At 32.5% G+C, this 19,566-nt stretch overlaps 3 protein-coding genes across 4 annotated transcripts; 2 read left to right on the forward strand and 1 right to left on the reverse strand.

The window, feature by feature from the left end:
• The first annotated feature begins 7,400 nt into the window (after positions 1–7,400).
• On the forward strand, positions 7,401–10,049 carry LOC106426558 (zinc finger BED domain-containing protein DAYSLEEPER). The gene is made up of 2 exons (XM_013867268.3): positions 7,401–7,559; positions 7,889–10,049. The coding sequence occupies exon 2, from the start codon at positions 7,894–7,896 to the stop codon at positions 9,835–9,837; it is 1,944 nt and encodes a 647-aa protein (XP_013722722.1). The 5' UTR covers positions 7,401–7,559; positions 7,889–7,893; the 3' UTR covers positions 9,838–10,049.
• An 880-nt stretch (positions 10,050–10,929) lies between these two features.
• Positions 10,930–13,233, forward strand: LOC106426559 (UDP-glucose 6-dehydrogenase 4). Of its 2 annotated transcripts, none has more exons than XM_013867269.3 (2): positions 10,930–11,074; positions 11,588–13,233. In XM_013867269.3, exon 2 carries the CDS (start codon positions 11,604–11,606, stop codon positions 13,044–13,046), a length of 1,443 nt encoding a protein of 480 aa, XP_013722723.1. In that variant the 5' UTR covers positions 10,930–11,074; positions 11,588–11,603; the 3' UTR covers positions 13,047–13,233. The 2 variants fall into 2 exon arrangements, with proteins under 2 accessions (XP_013722723.1, XP_013722724.1); XM_013867270.3 differs by having other exon boundaries at positions 10,981–11,074; positions 11,487–13,233.
• A 219-nt stretch (positions 13,234–13,452) lies between these two features.
• On the reverse strand, positions 13,453–15,175 carry LOC106426560 (phenolic glucoside malonyltransferase 1-like). Its single transcript, XM_013867271.3, has one exon. It carries the CDS (start codon positions 14,955–14,957, stop codon positions 13,575–13,577), a length of 1,383 nt encoding a protein of 460 aa, XP_013722725.2. The 5' UTR covers positions 14,958–15,175; the 3' UTR covers positions 13,453–13,574.
• Positions 15,176–19,566: the final 4,391 nt, after the last annotated feature.

A 19,566-nucleotide genomic window follows, 5' to 3' on the forward strand; every position in this document is an offset into this window, starting at 1 on the left:
ATTTTGAATTTTTAAAAACGACTATAAATTACTAAAAATGGTAAAAGTTCCACATTGAAATTTTTGTGATCAATAGTTTAACTTTTTTTGTTCAAGTAAAATACAAATGATGATCATATATCGTAGGAGTGGGCGTTCGGATACACGTTCGGGTTCGTATCGGATATTTCAGTATAAAGGTAATAAAACCTGTTCGAATATTTCTACAATTTGAGCCGGGTTCGGGTATTTTATGTTCGGATTTGGATATTTTGGGCCAGGTTCGGATATTTAAATTTTGAAGAAAAAATAAATAAATGATTCATTTTTAAAATTTTTTGTATCTAAAATATATTTTAACTCATTTTCTATTTAAAAAAAAATTAAACTATTAATAGGTTTGGAGATAAAACTTTAAAAATAGAAATACACTAATTTAGTTGATGTTTTGAAATTTTAGATGCAACTTTTGTTAATGCAAAAAACAAGAGCTTGATATATATATATATATATTTAAGTGAGTAGCAGTTTGGATATTTCTACACTTCGAGCCGGGTTCGGGTAATTTATGTTCGGATATTTCTACACTTCGAGCCGGGTTCGGGTACTTTATGTTCGGGTTTGGATATTTTGGGCCGGTTCGGATATTTAAATTTTGAATAAAAAATAAATAAATGATTCATTGTTTAAGTTTTTTGTATTTTAAATATATTTTAACTAGTTTTCTAATTTTTAAATAATTAAACTATTAATAGGTTTGAAGATAAAACTTTGAAAATAGAAAGACACTAATTTAGTTGTTGTTTTGAAATTTTAGATGCAACTTTTGTTAATGCAAGTAACAAGAGCTTAATATATATATATATTTAAGTGAGTAGCGGTTCAGATATTTCTACACTTCAAGCCGGGTTCGGGTATTTTATGTTCGGATATTTATACACTTCGAGCCGGGTTCGAATATTTTATGTTCGGATTTGGATATTTTAGGCCGGTTCGGATATTTAAATTTTGAATAAAAAATAAATAAATGATTCATTGTTTAAGTTTTTTGTATTTAAAATATACTTAACTAGTTTTCTATTTTTTTTTAAATTGAACTATTAATAGGTTTGGAGATAAAACTTTAAAAATAGAAAGACACTAATTTAGTTGTTGTCTTGAAATTTTAGATGCAACTTTTGTTAATGCAAGAAACAAGAGCTTGATATATATATATATATATATATATATATTTAAGTGAGTAGCAAATAATTTTTTCCATAGGTATATGTATATTATCTAATTTTGAGCAATAAGCATCATTAATATAAATATTTTGAATAAAATGAGAGAAGTAAACTAGAAATATAGGGTTAAGTATACTTATGTTTGGTTATCTTCAGATATCCATTCGGGTTCGGATATTACCCGTTTAGATTCAAATATTACCCGAACTGGTGAATTATATAATTTGTTTTGTTATTCTAGAATTATATAATTTTTAGACCGAGCTGGTGAATGTATACTAGACAGACATTTATATTTCGAGTCTGCACTTATATATTCTATAACAGCTTGATATATTAGATTTGAACACTAATTTGTTCATATAGTTTACCGGTGATTTTTTTCAAAATTGTGATTCTTAGATATGTATATGGAGTGAAACTAATTTTTTCAGATGTCCTTTTTTTTTAAATTGACACTTATTTAATTCACTGAATTCATAGAAGAAGTTAAAAAAAAACTTAACTCATATCAATAAAACAAATACGAGAATGAAAACACAATTTTATAGAGGTAGAAAATGAATTCACTTATGGAGAGTCAATAATAAATAAATCGAGAGCAGAAAACCTAATCCCCTTTCGTCGTTATACAATCGATGTTGCATATTTGGTTTCGGTGTATTTTGTGTCAGCCGCAAAACTTAATTTTTTTTGTGCATATGAAGTTTTAAAAATAATTAAAATGAGATGTAAAATGTTAACTCTTCAACAACGATAATATATTTAAAAGACCAACATTTGTATTCGTCATTTTATATTCGATAAAGATTGTTTTTTGCGAAATGTTAAAACCATTTAATAAACAAATATTATTATAAAAATTCATCTCGCGCATGCGCGCGGGTTATCATCTAGTATGTTGTAATTTCTTTAGTAATTGATTATAAATAAAACTCGAGTCTGCACTTATATATTTTATAACAGCTTGATATATTAGATTTGAACATTAATTTGTTAATATAGTTTGCCGGTGGTTTTTTTCAAAATTGTGATTCTTAGATATGTATCTGGAGTGAAACTAATTTTTTCAGATGTCTTTTTTTTTCTAAATTGACACTTATTTAATTCATTGAATTCATAGAAGAAGTTAAAAAAAAACTTAACTCATATCAATAAAACAAAGACGAGAATGAAAACACAATTTTATAGAAGTAGAAAATGAATTCACTTATGGAGGATCAATAGTAAACAAATCGAGATCAGAAAACCTAATCCCCTTTCGTCGTTATACAATCGATGTTGCATATTTGGTTTTGGTGATTTGTGGCAGCCGCAAAACTTAATTTTTTTTTGCATATGAAGTTTTAAAAATAACTAAAATGAGATGTAAAACGTTAACTCTTCAACAACGATAATATATTTAAAAGACCAACATTTGTATTCGTCATTTTATAATCGATAAAGATTGTTGTTTTGCAAAATATTAAAACCATTTAATAAATAAATATTATTATAAAAACTCATTGCGTGTATCATCTAATATGTTGTAATTTCTCTAGTAATTTATGGTGATACCACCTTAGCAAAAATGACAAACTTGTGATTAAAGTACTAAACAAATGTTAGTTTTTAAAAATGTTTCTCCTTTAATATTAAAGGGATTCCAATCTTACCATCGTAAAAAGCTTATTAATACGAAGATTGATTACAAACAGCAACTACTAAATGGTTGTAAGTTCAATCTGGTATAGTCCACTATTCGTTTAAATGTATAACCAAATAAAATTCTCTATATATTAACTGAGAAACTTTTTTAAAATTGTAATTATATGTTCAATATTTAGGTATCATCACCATAAATTTTCTCCCAATCCATATTAAAAGAGAAATAATATACTAGATATATTACAGGAATTCCATTATGGACCAAAAATTTAATATAATGTTTAAACATGATAATTAATTCCATTGACAATAGTTTTGATGTAAAATCTATATTTTTAAAACTGAAGTACATTTTGTATTTATCCCATATTTTTTTAAATAATTACAGTCAGCTGCCACTGTATTAATTAATTGAGTTAATAAATATTAATTAACCACAAATCAATTACATCATTTAACCAAAATAAGGGGAGAAGTCGTCGTCTTCTTCACGGACGTTGGCAAAACGCTGATCTTTGTTCGCAGTGAAATCCTGATATGACCATCCAATCACAAGCTGGTTTACAGAAACCAACCATGTTCTTAGAATCAGTCTAGCCGACGCACATCGCCTCCTCATCGCCACAAACATGCCTGCTTCTAAATACGTCGAAGATTTGTAAGTCTCCAAGAAAAGCTTCAATCCTTCCAAAGAAAATCTCATTTTTCATTTATGATTCATTTTCTAATACTGTTTATTTATATGTTTCTCACAAATTACAAAAATTCATATTCTCAAAAGTAGGACAAAAATCTGAAATGGACCAGATGGTTAAAAAAAAATCTCACACATCCTTAAGAAATCTACATGGACAAAATAGATGAAAATGACCATTTTATCTTTATGATGGTTCAATATGGATCATTAGATGAGATCATGTCCCTTATAATATTAATTATTATTAGAATGCAAAAAGATATATAAAAGAGAACTCTAATTTTTATAATCAGAAAATATAATTGTTAGCTTAAACTCATTCCGCGCAGGGTGTGGATTATCATCTAGTAACTATCGTTAGAACCGTAAACAATTAATGGGAAAAAATAGTTTGACTCTATCATTTTAGTATTATTTCAATTCCTCATTTAATTTTGATACCATTTTTCCCTTAGTCATCCCCTAAACATTACCACAATTATTTTGAAATAAAAATGATGACATGACACACTAACAATGATAACATATCGTGAAGTTAAATGTGACATAGATATTTACATTTAGCGTTGATTTATATTTTTGATAAAATTTTAAAATATAGTAATAACTTATAGATCATCATTAATATAATAATAAATAATATAATAGTAGAAATAGAAATATGGTAATATTTTATAATTTTTGAAATATTGTTTAATTCTATTTTCTTATAATTATATTTTTATTACTAAAAATATTCTTCAAAATTTTATGCAGTTTTTTAAATAGTAATTTTCTAATCCCAATACCATTAATTTTTTTTTAACATCGAGAAATTTAAGAAATATTATTCTTTTTACGTTTTGATAGTTAGATATTACCAAACTATTCTGATCAAAGCATTGGTCAGTTTCTCAATGTTTATGTATCTCTTATTCTGCTCTCTAGTTGTGAAGATTTTTTTTTTGCTGTGAATTGAAAGGAAATTTTCATTCTTTTCAATTTGCTATTGCAATCTCCAGTTTGGAATCTGTAACATGGTCGCAGACAAGAAATATGATCTAATTTTGTTGAATCAAAGATAAAGTTGTAAGGAACTCATCATAAAGTTGTAAGAAACAATTATCACGGAAACCACCATGGTTTGTCATCATCACGGAGATAGAAGTTCAACATGTTTATTGGTGGATAGTAGTGCTTCAATGGAGATGCATTTTTTTATGTATGGTGATATTTTTAGAATTGTTGAAAATTAGCAGTTTTACTTACTAATTTTTTAAGAGAATCATTAAATTGGATTCTTTATCAAATATTACCTATAGATCCTATTTAGAATTTGGTCAATGTTACATTGTTATACAACAACAAAAACTACAAAGAAAAAATTGGAATTTCATCAGAAAAATGATAGCCAAATAGAAATGGTGTTGCCTAATAAGAAGCAAGATAGTTCAGAAGAAAGTTTCTTCGTATTTGAGTATTTGTGTTATAATGTTCAATAATCTTAACTTTGCATTTGGTTGTATTTTTATTATTTTCTATATTTTAATTATAATATTACATTTTATTTAAATAAAATAGTTGACCAAAAAGGTTTTGGGATGAAATAAGAGAAGAAGTTAAAAGGAAATGGTTTGTGTGTATAAGAAAAATCTCAAATAAGTATATGGTAATTACCATAATTAAAAATATTATAAGCAAAATAAATATTATAAATTTGTGCACTAAACAAGTTATAAAAATATTAATTTATTTTATTAATATTTTATCTAATTTCAATGTTTCTAATGAAAAGTCATTCATATATGGTAAACCTGTAATAAGATATTTCATTCTTATACTTATATTTTCATGATTAAATCATCCATATATGAAAAATGGAATATTGTCATCAAACACAGATAAATTTCTCAATGCATATTGTTAACTATTCTAATATCAGTTACCACAACTAAAAGAAGTTTATCAAAGTTAAAATTGAAAATAGTTATTTGTTGTCTAATATTTCACACATGACATAAATAGATGGACTATGTTATCAATTAAGACTGTTATGATTCAAAATTATTGAAATTAATTTAATGAATCATTTTGCAAGAAAACTATATTTTTACCGTGTTTAAAGTTACTGTTTTTAATAGATAGTTAAATGTGATTCGTTTTTTATGAAAAGGTTATTTATTTTATATTAATGTTTTGTAATTTTTGATAAAAATAGATCAAAGGGATAGTTTAAGAATTATATTAGGTCAGTGTAAAATGTTAGACCAACACTGCTAATATATTTTCGGAGCTCTCAATTCACTATCTTTCCTATTTCTTTTTAGTTGTTTTATTTCTAAAAAGCTACATAATTTTTTTTTATAGTAGAGATGTTCCAATAATAGCTTAGAAGTTAGAAGTGTATAAAAGGTTTATGAAATAGATATTAGTATTCATAGATTTTAAATGTTGTTAAGTTATCAACGTAGATCACAAATCTGTATTCTATTTTTGTAATTTACGAATCAAGTAAAGTTTTGATTTAATCCAAGTGTAAACTTGACATCACTGTGCTTTACTGATTTTTTAATAAACGCCTAAAATTTATATAAGAAACGAAACATGAAGAATACACTACTAAAATCATAGTTAATCAACAAAATAAAAAATTATTGATTAAGCAGACACTATTTATACTAGAAAATGCTGACAAAAAAAAATTTACACTAGAAAATAATCACAAAGGATATAACTTCACATTTGCGAAATTTGATGATTGACATCCAAATGCATATGAATTTTCTTCTTTACCCCACCATTGTTCTCCTCTTGAGCTACATCTAATTGTAAACTTGACTTTCCTTTGCTTTTTTTTGGATAATCGTTTCACGGACATAATTTTTTAACCATTTTTGCACATATTACGAAAACACATTAAATGTATCATTTTCTGTAATTTTCAATATTTTTAACCAATACTAATTCAATAAAATCAATTAATTTTTTTGAAGATTACAATTTTTTTCATAGAAAACACAAGATATCTATCTTTGTGAAACAAATTTTTTTTCTAAAACATATATCTTTTTGAAACGGATGGAGTATGTAATAAACAAAACACGAAGAATACACCACTAAAATTGTAGTTAATCAACAAAATAACAAATTGTTGATTAAGCATAAACTATTTACATTAGAAGCAGAAACTATTTACTAGAATAATTAGTTAATTTTTACCAAAAATACAAATTATTGATAAAGCAGAAACTATTTACATTAGAAATAATCACGAAGGATATAACTTCACATTTGCAAAATTTGATGATTGACTCCTCTCATTGATGCATATAAATCTTCTTCTTCACCCAATCATTATTATCTTTTTAAGCTACATCCTTCAAAAATACAAACACGATGTTCAAAAAAGCTTAGCGGACGGTGGTTCAACACGTCTAGCGCCTAGAACTATCGAGCGATCGTCGAGATTATTAATTTAAACGGTCTAATCAATTATAAATTATAGTAATATATTCAATATATACAATGTTTATATTAAATATTATTATCTATTAATGATACAATTCTTATTATTTTATCTTCATAAGAATCTATAATATAATATATTAATTATTATAATTTTTGATTAATAAATTATATATTATTAAATATTAATTATTTAGGTTGTTTAGAAGATAATTGCCACGGTTTTAGGAGGTTTAGAGCTTTAAGCGTCGGCAAAAGCCGTTTTAGAATACTGCGCAGACAGGACACATCGTTAATAACCAAATCTAGACCAAAAAGCGAAGTGCTAGACCGGTGAGATAGTTACCTCAGAAGCGTTGTTAAGTTATCAATGTAATGGGCTGTTATTGAAAAAGCCCAATAACTAACCCAAAAGCTCTGTTAAAAGAACTTTTTCTCGACCTATTAATTGTTATTGACCTAACAAATTATCTCTTTACCTTGTGCTTTCTTCCAGACCAAAGCCTCTCGGGTTTCTCAAAGCCCAAACAGATCTGGACATAGCGTTTTCCTGCTCTAGCTCGAAGGTAATGTTTCCGACCTTGATTTTAATTTCGACTTAAAATTGCTTGTTCTTCGCGCAATTATTTCGAAACAGATCTGCAACTAATTCGAACCCGTCAACAATATATTTACTCATGGAGGTTTTTGAAAATTGTTTGATTATAAGTTGATAAAGGCCGACTCGGATCTGTAATAATCTGGGCTCTAGTTCATGTCTAATCGATTTCAAAAGTCCCAGATCTGTTCTTGCCGGATCTACGCTATCAGTTTGAAATACCAATTTTGCCCTCTTCCAATAATATTTATTAAACGCTGCGTTTCGTGTCTTTTTGTTTTTGTTCATTCTCTGTAGCCAAGATGGAGACAGCAATGGAGGTATACAACGACGTTGAGATGACCACACCACCGATCAAGCGACGCAAGAAGAAGTCAAAGGTGTGGGAACACTTCACCATCGGTGTTACAGAGCCTGGTTGCAGAAGGGCTTTCTGCAAGGGCTGTAACCAGAGCTTTGCTTACAGCAGTGGCACCAAAGTGGCTGGGACCAGCCACCTCAAGCGTCACATCGACAAAGGGACATGCCCTGCGCTTCTTCATCATACCCATGACAACAATGACAACGATAACAGCCAGCAGATGATGACGACTCCCAAGAGTGACCACACGCCGAGAAGGCGTTACCGGACCCAGAACACTTACGTTCCGTTTGATCAGGACAAGTGTCGCCACGAGATTGCCAAGATGATCATCATGCATGACTACCCTCTTCACATGGTTGAGCATCCAGGGTTCGTCTCCTTCGTGCAGGCTCTTCACCCACAGTTCGACAATGTGAGCTTCAACAATGTGCAAGGAGACTGTGTGGCCACTTACCTCTCCGAGAAGCAGAATGTTATCAAGTCGCTAGAAGGGATCCCTGGACGCTTGTGTCTCACGCTGGACATGTGGACGTCCAAGCTGACTCTTGGCTATGTGTTTATCACCGGTCACTTCATTGACAGTGATTGGAAGATACAGAAGAAGCTTCTCAATGTTTTGATGGAGCCCTATCCAGAATCTGAAGAAGCACTGAGTCTTGCTGTTTCCAACTGTGTTTCTGAGTGGGGTCTGGAGGGGAAGCTGTTCTCTGTTGCCTTCAACCATCCCACGAGTAAAACTGCAGTTGAGAACATCAGGTCTCTACTCTGTGTCAGGAACCCTGGAGTTCTGGATGGTCAGCTGGTGATAGGGAACTGTGTCGCCAGAACATTCAGTGGCCTTGCTAAAGATGCTCTTGAGAAAGGGAAAGATGTGATCAAGAAGATCAGGGACAGTGTGAAGCACGTGAAGACCTCGGAGTCTCATGAGGAGAGGTTTGTTGAGCTCAAGGAACAGCTTCAAGTTCCTAGCGACAAGGTGCTCTGTCTCGATGATAAGACGCAGTGGAACACAACGTATAACATGCTTGTGGCTGCTTCGGAGTTGAAGGAAGTGTTCTCTTGCTTAGACACTGCTGATCCTGACTTCAAGCAGCCTCCTTCAGCAGAAGATTGGAGGCTCGTGGAGAGTCTCTGCACGTTCCTGAAGCCTCTTTACGAAGCGGCATCCACTCTTCAGTCTAGTGGAAACCCTTCTGCTGTGACCTTCTTCCATGAAGTGTGGAAGACACAGTCTGATCTCTCTCGGGCCATAGCAGGAGAGGATCCTTACGTTGCTGGTTTAGCTAAAACCATGAAGGAGAAGGTCGACAAGTACTGGAGGGAGTGTAGCTTGGTGTTGGCGATGGCGGTTGTGATGGATCCTCGGTTCAAGATGAAGCTGGTGGAGTTCAGCTTCTCCAAGATATTCGGAGAAGACGCTGGGAAGAACATCAAGACCGTGGACGATGGGATCCACGAGCTCTTCAACGAGTACATGGCACTCCCTGAGCCGCTAAAGCCAGCATCCGAAGCAGACGGGCTGTCTGATTTCGACAACTACATATTGGAGACAACCGGGCAGAACCTCAAGTCAGAGCTGGACCAGTACCTTGATGAAACGCTGCTTCCTCGTGTTCAGGAGTTTGATGTTCTCGACTGGTGGAAACAGAACAAGCTCAAGTACCCAACGTTGTGCAAGATGGCTAGAGACATCCTCTCCATCTCGGTCTCCGCTGCAGCATTCGACTATGTGTTTGACATGGAACCGAGGGAAATGGATGAGTACAAGACGTCACTGAGGCCTGAGACTGTGGAGGCTCTGATTTGCGCCAGGGAATGGCTTCTTGAGAGCGATGCTTCTTCTCAGCAAATGTCGAGTGCTGTTGTCAACGCTGAAGCCTAGGGGTGGGGCTTCGCTTTGTGTATCATAATGTTGTTTTCTACTGCTTGAGCATTGGACTTTGCTTTGTTTACTCTAATCCTTGCTGTTTCCTACTACTTAAGTGTTAAGACTTTGCTTCGTTTTATCTCTAATCCTTGTTGTATTCTACTACTTAATTGTGTGGTTAGTCTTAAGCCCGCCCTGTGATTTGCAATTAGTAGTTTTCATTTGAAGTTGCTTCTTCCTAGATGGTGCTTCTTTAAGATGTCTTAGTTAAATTTATCCTCCAATTCTTTAAAATGTCTACTGCAATTTGGATGGGCTGTGGATAGCACGTTCAATGTGCTCAAGGCATGCCTCAAACCAAGTGGTAAGCCTGTTTGTGCATGTTTCCTTTGAAGCTGCACTTATGATGAACCCTAATTGGTCAAAGAATCAAGTTTTAGAAAAGACTTGTTGGTCAGACCTGGAATTTTTGCAGAGGTTAATGCATCCTGAATACTTGCAAAACGAACCGGGATTGATCTCGTCAGCATTTTCCCTACCATGGTCTTTGGACCTGTACTGCAGCAGCCCACAGTAAACGCTAGTACCCTTGCTCTTGCGACTTACTGTAGATGTGAGAAAATTTAGTTTATTTTGATTAGTTCAGTTCAGAATTTTGGTTAAGGTTGGTACTGTTTGAAATTTATTTAGAGAACTGAACTAACCGATTTCCAAACCGAACCGAAAACCGAACTAACCGAAGTTTTCGGTTCGTTTAGGTTAGCTTAAAAATCTCAGCCCAAGATATGGCTAACCCATAAGGCTAAAGAAGAGAATGTGGTTACGAAGCTGAAGTCTTTACCCAAAGAGGTAAGCCAACAACGACACATTTCTTCTCTACTCGCAGTTTGAGTGAGCACCGTTAAACCATGCATGTCTTTGTTTTCTGCAGATTTTTAATAAACTTTTTTTTTTCTAACAGCAAATGTGTTGCTTTGCTAGTGAGCTCGTCGTGCACACCCTTCACGATGGATGTATCATAAGCATGGCCTACTTTCATCAGGGGCATTCTCGTCATTTCATACAATACTTCCAACGTACTCTGCGTTCACCCTTGCGTGTGATTAAAATGGTTGCCCCACCATAAGTTAGCATGTCAAAAGGGGTAAAATCGGAAATGTGTCTCCTATAAATATCTCCCCTCTCTTCTTCTTCATCGAAACTTCATTCTCCTCTTCCAAGAGAACATCTTCTTCGCTGCTAATCTCCCAAGGTATCGTCGATCTATCTTTTCACCGATTCCTTGCTATCTCTAAGCTCCATTTTCAGTTTGCTCTTCTCGCGAATCTGTGGTTGATTCTTAGATGATCTCTTTACCTCTGAATCGCCGATTGATAATCCCTCAGATCTTAGAGATCGGATCTGTATGTGTTTGAAATCTAATCAATAACGCTCGAATGTATAGATCTCTTGTTAATTTAGCTAGATTGTGTTTAGATCCGTGTGATTCTCGAGAAATTTTCGATCAGATCGAATCGTGAGTGATCTTCTCTTGCTTGCATATAAACTCCAGATCTTATTCGTTTCTGGCTTTGATTTTGAATCACGAATGTGGATCTTTGTTGCTATCGATCTATAGCAGTTTGTATGAATGTTGTTATGATGTTTTGATTCTACTATTACAGAGGGAGATTGATTTTGACTCTTTGAGTGTTGCTACGCGATCTTGATCTGTATCGAAATTGGTATGAATGTTGTTATGAAGTTTTGATTCGATTATGTACAGAGAGTGATTGAAAAAGATGGTGAAGATCTGTTGTATTGGAGCTGGATATGTTGGTGGTCCAACGATGGCTGTGATTGCACTCAAATGCCCACACGTTGAAGTAGCAGTCGTTGACATCTCTGTTCCACGTATCAACGCATGGAACAGTGACCAGCTTCCCATCTACGAGCCTGGCCTTGAAGACATCGTCAAGCAATGCAGAGGCAAGAACCTCTTCTTCAGCACCGACGTTGAGAAGCACGTCAGAGAAGCTGATATCGTCTTCGTCTCTGTCAACACACCCACGAAAACCACTGGTCTTGGAGCTGGCAAAGCCGCCGATCTCACTTACTGGGAGAGTGCTGCTCGTATGATTGCTGACGTGTCGGTTTCCGACAAGATCGTGGTTGAGAAATCAACTGTGCCCGTGAAAACAGCTGAAGCCATCGAGAAGATCTTGATGCATAACAGCAAAGGGATCAAGTTTCAGATCCTTTCGAATCCTGAGTTTCTCGCGGAAGGAACTGCGATCGCTGATCTTTTCAACCCTGACCGTGTTCTCATCGGAGGGCGAGAGACACCTGAAGGTTTCAAAGCTGTTCAGACGCTTAAGGAAGTGTATGCAAACTGGGTTCCTGAGGGCCAGATCATCACGACCAATCTCTGGTCCGCCGAGCTTTCAAAGCTAGCTGCAAACGCTTTCTTGGCTCAGAGGATTTCATCAGTCAACGCCATGTCGGCTCTGTGTGAATCCACCGGAGCTGATGTCACTCAAGTGGCCTACGCTGTCGGTACTGATTCAAGAATCGGTCCCAAGTTCTTGAACGCTAGTGTTGGATTCGGAGGCTCTTGTTTCCAGAAGGACATTCTGAATCTCGTCTACATCTGTCAGTGCAACGGACTTCCAGAAGTTGCTGAGTACTGGAAACAAGTGATCAAGATCAACGATTACCAGAAGAACCGGTTCGTGAACAGGATCGTCTCCTCTATGTTCAACACCGTCTCCAACAAGAAGGTTGCCATCCTCGGATTCGCGTTCAAGAAAGACACGGGTGACACGAGGGAGACACCAGCCATTGACGTGTGCAAAGGTTTGTTGGGAGACAAAGCGCAGATCAGCATCTATGATCCTCAAGTCACTGAAGAGCAGATTCAGAGAGACCTTTCGATGAAAAAGTTCGACTGGGACCATCCGCTACACTTGCAGCCGATGAGCCCGACCACGGTGAAACAAGTGAGTGTGAAGTGGGACGCGTATGAAGCTACTAAAGACGCGCATGCGGTTTGCGTTTTGACTGAGTGGGATGAGTTCAAGTCTTTGGACTACCAGAAGATCTTTGACAACATGCAGAAACCAGCTTTTATCTTCGATGGAAGAAACGTTCTGAATGTGGACAAGTTGAGAGAGATTGGTTTCATCGTTTACTCCATTGGTAAGCCACTTGATGCATGGGTTAAGGACATGCCTGCTTTTGTCTGAATGAGAAGAAGGTAATAATAATGATAATAATCTGGCTGATTCTTTGTTTCTTACTTTTTTATTGTTTGTGGTTTTGTTTCGTTTCTCGTTAATTGTGTGTTTCAAATTTTGTCTAAGAGACGACTTTGTACTCAATATTGTTGCATCGTTTTTGTTATTTCCTTAGAAATACAATAATGTTTACTTTCTTTAAAATCCAAATTACATCTTCTCTTTTAAAGTCTATTCAGATTCAGATCACATCTTATTGAAAACTGTAGCTTCCAATTTCTTGTAGTTTGAGTAATACATGGGTTTTGTTTTTAATTCACTAATGTTTATATTAATTTATGGGATCTCTTTCTGTCTCAATCTTTTAATTTGCATAAATTTATAGTTCAAAAGTTACTCCGACGACGATTTGCAATAAGCTGAAATTGATCACAACTGTTATTACTGAAACACGAACTCAGTTTTAGTTTAATAATTATTCAATTCCTTTTTAAAAAACGAAAATCACAGAAAAGAAATTTTAAAAGGAAAATTGATTTAGATTTTTAATCCCTCAGGAAGCAAATCAATCAAATTGTCCATTTCGTGTTTCTTGAGAGAGAAGCCAAGCTCCACACCACCAATCCCATCTCTACCGTCCGCCATAGATATCACTTCCCCTTGATCGATCGACACAATCGCAACCCTCTCCGGTTTACCCCACCCGAAATCTAACCCGTATACTCCAAATCGGGTCGACCCCGAAGCAGAAATAAGCTGCGCTCCTGGTGGAAGACTTGGATACGCTGCAAAAATCTTCCGAATATTAAAGGCCACCGTTTCATCCAACTCCTCAACCGAATCGCTAACCATTCTCGCCGCATTTAAGAACCCTTCTTCACCCATAAACGTCTCCGCCGTTAACTTCATATTAAACGACGCCGAAAGGCAGTTCCCGAAATAATTCGAAGGGATCGGCGGATCAAGAAGGCTTCGACAGTCCACCGAGAACACGTACCCGACTGGTCTCTTCGGATCTCCGCCACGAGCTCTGACTAAACAAGTAAACGCGTACGAGAACGTAACCACAAACGTCGACAAGCGAAGCTCTTTAGGTGACGAGGACGCAGACGATTCTCTCTTGAGTCGCTCTCGAAGCGTTTGGATATCTTCACGAGTGAGATCGAGTGTGAATCGGACGACGTCGGGACTAGGCTCCGGCGTCGGAAGAATCTTTAAGCTCTTCACGTTGCCGTCCGAGATGATTTCGAGTTTAGACTTCCAGTGATTCATTACCTCCGTTTCGATATCGTTCGGATCTTTTATGACCGTACGATCGTAAATCGGGGTTAGATCCTGCGGTAAGGGAGCGTTTACCGTTTGGTCTTGTTGGAGTTTGCATGTGTAGGCCCATGATTTGAGGAACATGGTTGTCGTTTTGCCATCTAAAACGGCATGGTGTGCAGCTACGCCGACGCAAAATCCTTGGTTTGGAAAAAGCGTGACTTGAAACGACACAGCAGAGGCTGATTCGTCGGTGGTTCGTAACTCGGGCACCAATGGGTACAACTCGGTTGTGGGGAACGGTTTGTTTCCGGTTAACAGTGAGAAAACGGCTTTTGACTCGGCTATGGTGAATGAAACGGCGTCGTTCTGGGAGTAGACAAGGGTAGGTTTTTTGTCGAGTGAGTCCCAGACGAGTTTCCCAGCGAGTGGGAGGTAGTGAGAGAGGGATGACGAAAGAGAGGACTTGAGATTGGGCACGATGACTGAGTCGAAGAAAGGGCGCGTTGCGTCCGTAAGTCGGTAGAAGATGACTCGTTCGACGGGGTGGAGTTTGTACCAGATTAGGTCAAAGAAAGTGAGCGGGAGAGTGAGTGACTCGGACGAGTCAGAAGGAGTCACTCGTGACACGTCGATGACGTTAAGCGAAGAAACCATTTCTTTTGGAGATTTCTTTTTTAATCCTGTGGTGACAGATAACTGATGATGAGTCCGTATAGATTGTAGAGAAATTCAGTTGTGTGAACAAAAGAAATTATAATCGTTATTTATTTTCCACCGACTGAATTTATCACCAACCAAAAATCTCAGTACCCTAAATTTGACTTTTGTCTATTGTATTAAAAACATGACAGAAAGAAATAAGAAATTCCATTCACCCTCAGTTATGCGATCAATAAGGTGTTTTTTTCCATGTTGTTCAAAAGGACACCATAATACCACGTTCAAAATACTATTTTTCATGTTTATACTAATCATTTTTGCCTTCGTTTTTAACGAAGGTAGAAGAAACTTATACACTTAGACTTTAGGGTTAACTAATTTAGACTTAGTATTTAGAGTTGAGGGATGAGGTAATGTTTTTGGAATATAAAATTTAAGATTCTAATAAATATATAAATAAATACTTAAAAATATAATTTTTTTTAAAAAAATAGTTTCAAACATAATTTTCGATTTTCAAAAAGAAAATTTGAAAAAAAATAATAAAAAAAAATTTCTAGAAATATTATAAAAAAGTTCGAATTTGAAAAAATATAATTTGAAACATTAAAAAAATATAGTTTTTTATTTTTTATTTTTTTTATTTTTTATATATTTAAATAATTATTTATTATATATTTAGAGAACAAGGGTATAAGAGTCTTTTGCCGTTTAATGAAGAAGGTATTTTTGAAAATGTCTCTTTAGTAGTGGTAAAGATGAAAAGTAGTAACATAAAAGTGGTAAACGAAATTTCCCATATTTAAATTATTTTATTATTATTTTAAATTATATTATTTTCTTATCGATATTTTAATATAAATGTTGATTAATTGAACATAAAATTAAAATTAAGAAAAAATAATGAATTTTATTTTTTAAATTATATTTAATATGTACATATTTAAAATTATAATTTTAGATAGATGTCTTATCTACTTTTTTGGATAAAAATATATTAAATCAATTTGTATAAAATTAGTAAAATAATAATATAAAATTGTATAATTATCAAAAAGTAAAACTAAATGATATTTCTAAAAATTTTAGATATTTAAAAGAAACTAATAATAATACGATTAAAAATTTATAATTTTTTTAAATTGTAAATTTTGAAAATCTCTTCCCTAATAAAATTATATAATTATGAAAAATAAAAATAAATAATATTTTAAACTTTGTAAAATATTATTATATATTTATTATTATATTATTTGATATCATATTTACTTAATAATGATGTATATTTTATTACCATATTATAAAAAATATACCAAAAATATAAATAATCATTAAATATATTTATCCATATCACAATTAATTACGAGTCATGTCATCATTTTTTATATTTTTTGTCATATTTATTTAGGAATTTTTCTTGGGTCCCGATGAATTTATAGGTAAAAAACTAATAGTATTGTAAAAACATATATTTTCATGATCAACTAATATAACACTTTTTCGTCATTTATATTATTAAAATAAAATTATTATAAAAATATAGTATAAAAAATTGTTAGACCTATTTTTTTTTTTGAACTTAATCCATTATATGTACAACCAAATTTATAACGATATATTTTTTTTTTTTTTCAAACTTCAAAATATAATTTTGGTTTATATTTGATAGCCTCATAAACCAAAATAATTGTGTTTTATAATATGGTTCTTATATTTGTCATAACTAATTTGAATTCACAAAACTTTTGAAAATAACTAGCACATATACAAACATATTACAACAATATTAATTAATAAAATATTATATTACAAATATAAAATTTTAAACAAAATAACTTAATTAATATTAAACTTCAAGCAAAATACCATATTATTTCATAAAGTGATTTTCGTAATGCATATATGATATACTAGTGCATTTCGAAGTAAAAATGGCTCTCCTCATTTTAATTAGTATATTAAAGATAAAAATTGTTGAAATCGGGTGATTTTAATACTTTTAAATACATTAGATTAGAACAAGAAAATAAAAGAGAAACATAAAATATTTCTAAAAGACTAACTTTTATCGATGATATTAATACTCGTGAATATATTCAATATGAACAAGAAATAATTGTACGAAAATACATCAACAACAACAACCATCTTCAGTTACACAAAAAAAAAGATAATATTTGGAAATTTTGAAGGTTCCGGATCAAACTTACATGACTATTAATGTTGTTGTAATATTTAAATTTGTGTAATAGTTATGTCTTCATGTAATGTTTTAAAAAATTCTTTGTTAAGTTTCTTTTGTATACTTTTGTTATCTAAATCTAGTTTTAAATATTTTAAATCTTATTTTAAAGTTATATTTAATTTATGTGTAAGCTTAAATTTTGTAAACAAAACTTAAAATATTTATGAGATATAATTTTTATAAGGATTAAACAATAAACAAGAAAATATTTATGAATCATAAATGTGATGTGTGATTGTAGGGACTAAAATACAAATAAAAATATGAAACTTCAAATTTGAATTTTTGAGTAGTGAAACTTCAAATATAGAGTTTCACTCCTAAATTGAAGTTCCTCTTAGTATTATGGTTTTACTTTGGTGGTGTCTTTCCAAGTTTACGGGGATATTTTCATTTTTCGCCGATTTTTGTAATCTGAGATATATTCATTTTGCTCCAATTTTTGTTGTTATGGTTATTACAGATTGTTCGACGGGTACTAGAGCAAACTTTTTGGAAGGCATCTCTTCCGGAACATCTTTAACCAAAGAAAAGAATCTATTTTTATCTAAAGAACTTTTATCGTGTAAGCAATGAAGATGATTGCAGCCCGTTGTGATGTGTGAAAGCACTTCGATTGTCAAAACCCGAGGAATAAGATCATTCTGCTATCAATGTTTTGGCATCATCCAACTAAACTTGTTTTCTCTTGTAATTTATCATTGATTTCTCTTGTAAGCGTATTTGTCAGAACATATTTTTCGATGGGTTAGATTATTTCTCAAGAGCTTGTTTTGGCTTTCTTAATCCAATGTATCATATCAAATTTTATCTTATTCATTTTGATAGACAATATTAAATAAAAGAACTTTTAGACAAAAAAAAGAAAGATAATGTAAAAAGTTAGGCATGTGATATTATAACCTCTTAAGTCCACCTCTTATTATAATTAGATCACAAGCAAACATATTCATGCTTTATATTATTAAATGTCTTTACCATTAGAAAATGATTATCTAACCATTTTTAACATGCCTATTACTGATGTTTATTCTACGTATATACTTATTAGTTACCTAAAAACTATCTAATCTATTAAATTAGAGTCATATTTTTTTATCTACCGTTAAAGATTGTTATTAGGTTTTGGAAACATTCAAAATCTTTCATTAATATTAAAACTACTTATCCTTTATATATTAATTCTAGAGCATTACAACATATTTTCGTAGCCACGTGTCATCATTAGGATGATTTTTAGAATTCTTAGAAAAATAAATTGGTCCATATAAATATATATTATACTTTTTATTAAACTAAATATCAAATTGATTTTTTTTAACAACAAGACATTCACAGACTCATATTGACTCTGTAAACCAAATCAGTAACTCCGCATCCATGTGAACGACGAAAGAAGGTTGTTTTCTAGCACTGTGTGCTAATCTATCCGCCCGTAGGTTCTCCGTACGAGGTACATGAACGATATCTGAGTTGAGGAAACTTCTTCGAAACAGCTTGATATCTTCCAGATAACTTTCAAATGCTGGTCATTCCTTTGGTTCCGAAACCATTTTCACCAATTGAGAACAATCCGTTGCAAACGTACCCTAAAACTGTCTTAAATTCTTCATACATTCTATTGCCCAAATCAAAGCAACCACTTCCGAATAAAGAGGTGAAAGACATGCCCTTATATTCCTTGCTCCTAATAAATCATCAAATTGATAGTAGTGTACAAAGGAATATTATCAATTATTTTCTTAACCAAAAGCTACGGAATTACCTAATATGATTAACATGTATATGACAATTAATAATTATGAGTAATACATATTTTATATCCTCTCTATTTTTGTTTAATTTTATATTATTAAAAGAAATTAAACAATCATATTAAGCATATAATAAAAAAATTAGATTTTTTCTTATATGTCGTATTATAATTTTTTTAACGACTATAAATTACTTCAAATTGTAAAAGTCTCACATTGAATATTTTATGATCAATGGTTTAATTTTTATTTGTTCAAGAAAGATACAAATGATCATAAATCATATGAATATGAAGTCTCATTGATAAATATTCATTTTATATATATGTATATTAATATCATTTAAATTAAATTATATACTAAATAAAAATGTTAATTTCAAAATTTTCTTTGAAATTTTTTTGAGATCTTAATATTAGATGATAACTTATGGAGAATCAATAGTAATCAAATCGAGAGCAGAAAACCTAATCTCCTTTCATCATTTTACAATCGAAGTTACCTATCTGGTTTTGATGATTTGTGTTAGCCGAATTTTCTTTTGTGCATATAAAGTCTTAAAAATAATTAAAATGAGCTATAATACGTTAACTCTTCAAACAAC

The sequence above is a fragment of the Brassica napus genome, chromosome C4 (genome assembly GCF_020379485.1).
Source record: "Brassica napus cultivar Da-Ae chromosome C4, Da-Ae, whole genome shotgun sequence".
Lineage (NCBI taxonomy): Eukaryota > Viridiplantae > Streptophyta > Magnoliopsida > Brassicales > Brassicaceae > Brassica > Brassica napus.

Bases quoted from the DNA above. Each gene is read 5' to 3' on its own strand.
- LOC106426558 (XM_013867268.3), top strand. From the start codon at position 7,894: ATGGAGACAGCAATGGAGGTATACAACGACGTTGAGATGACCACACCA.
- LOC106426559 (XM_013867269.3), top strand. From the start codon at position 11,604: ATGGTGAAGATCTGTTGTATTGGAGCTGGATATGTTGGTGGTCCAACG.
- LOC106426560 (XM_013867271.3), bottom strand. From the start codon at position 14,957: ATGGTTTCTTCGCTTAACGTCATCGACGTGTCACGAGTGACTCCTTCT.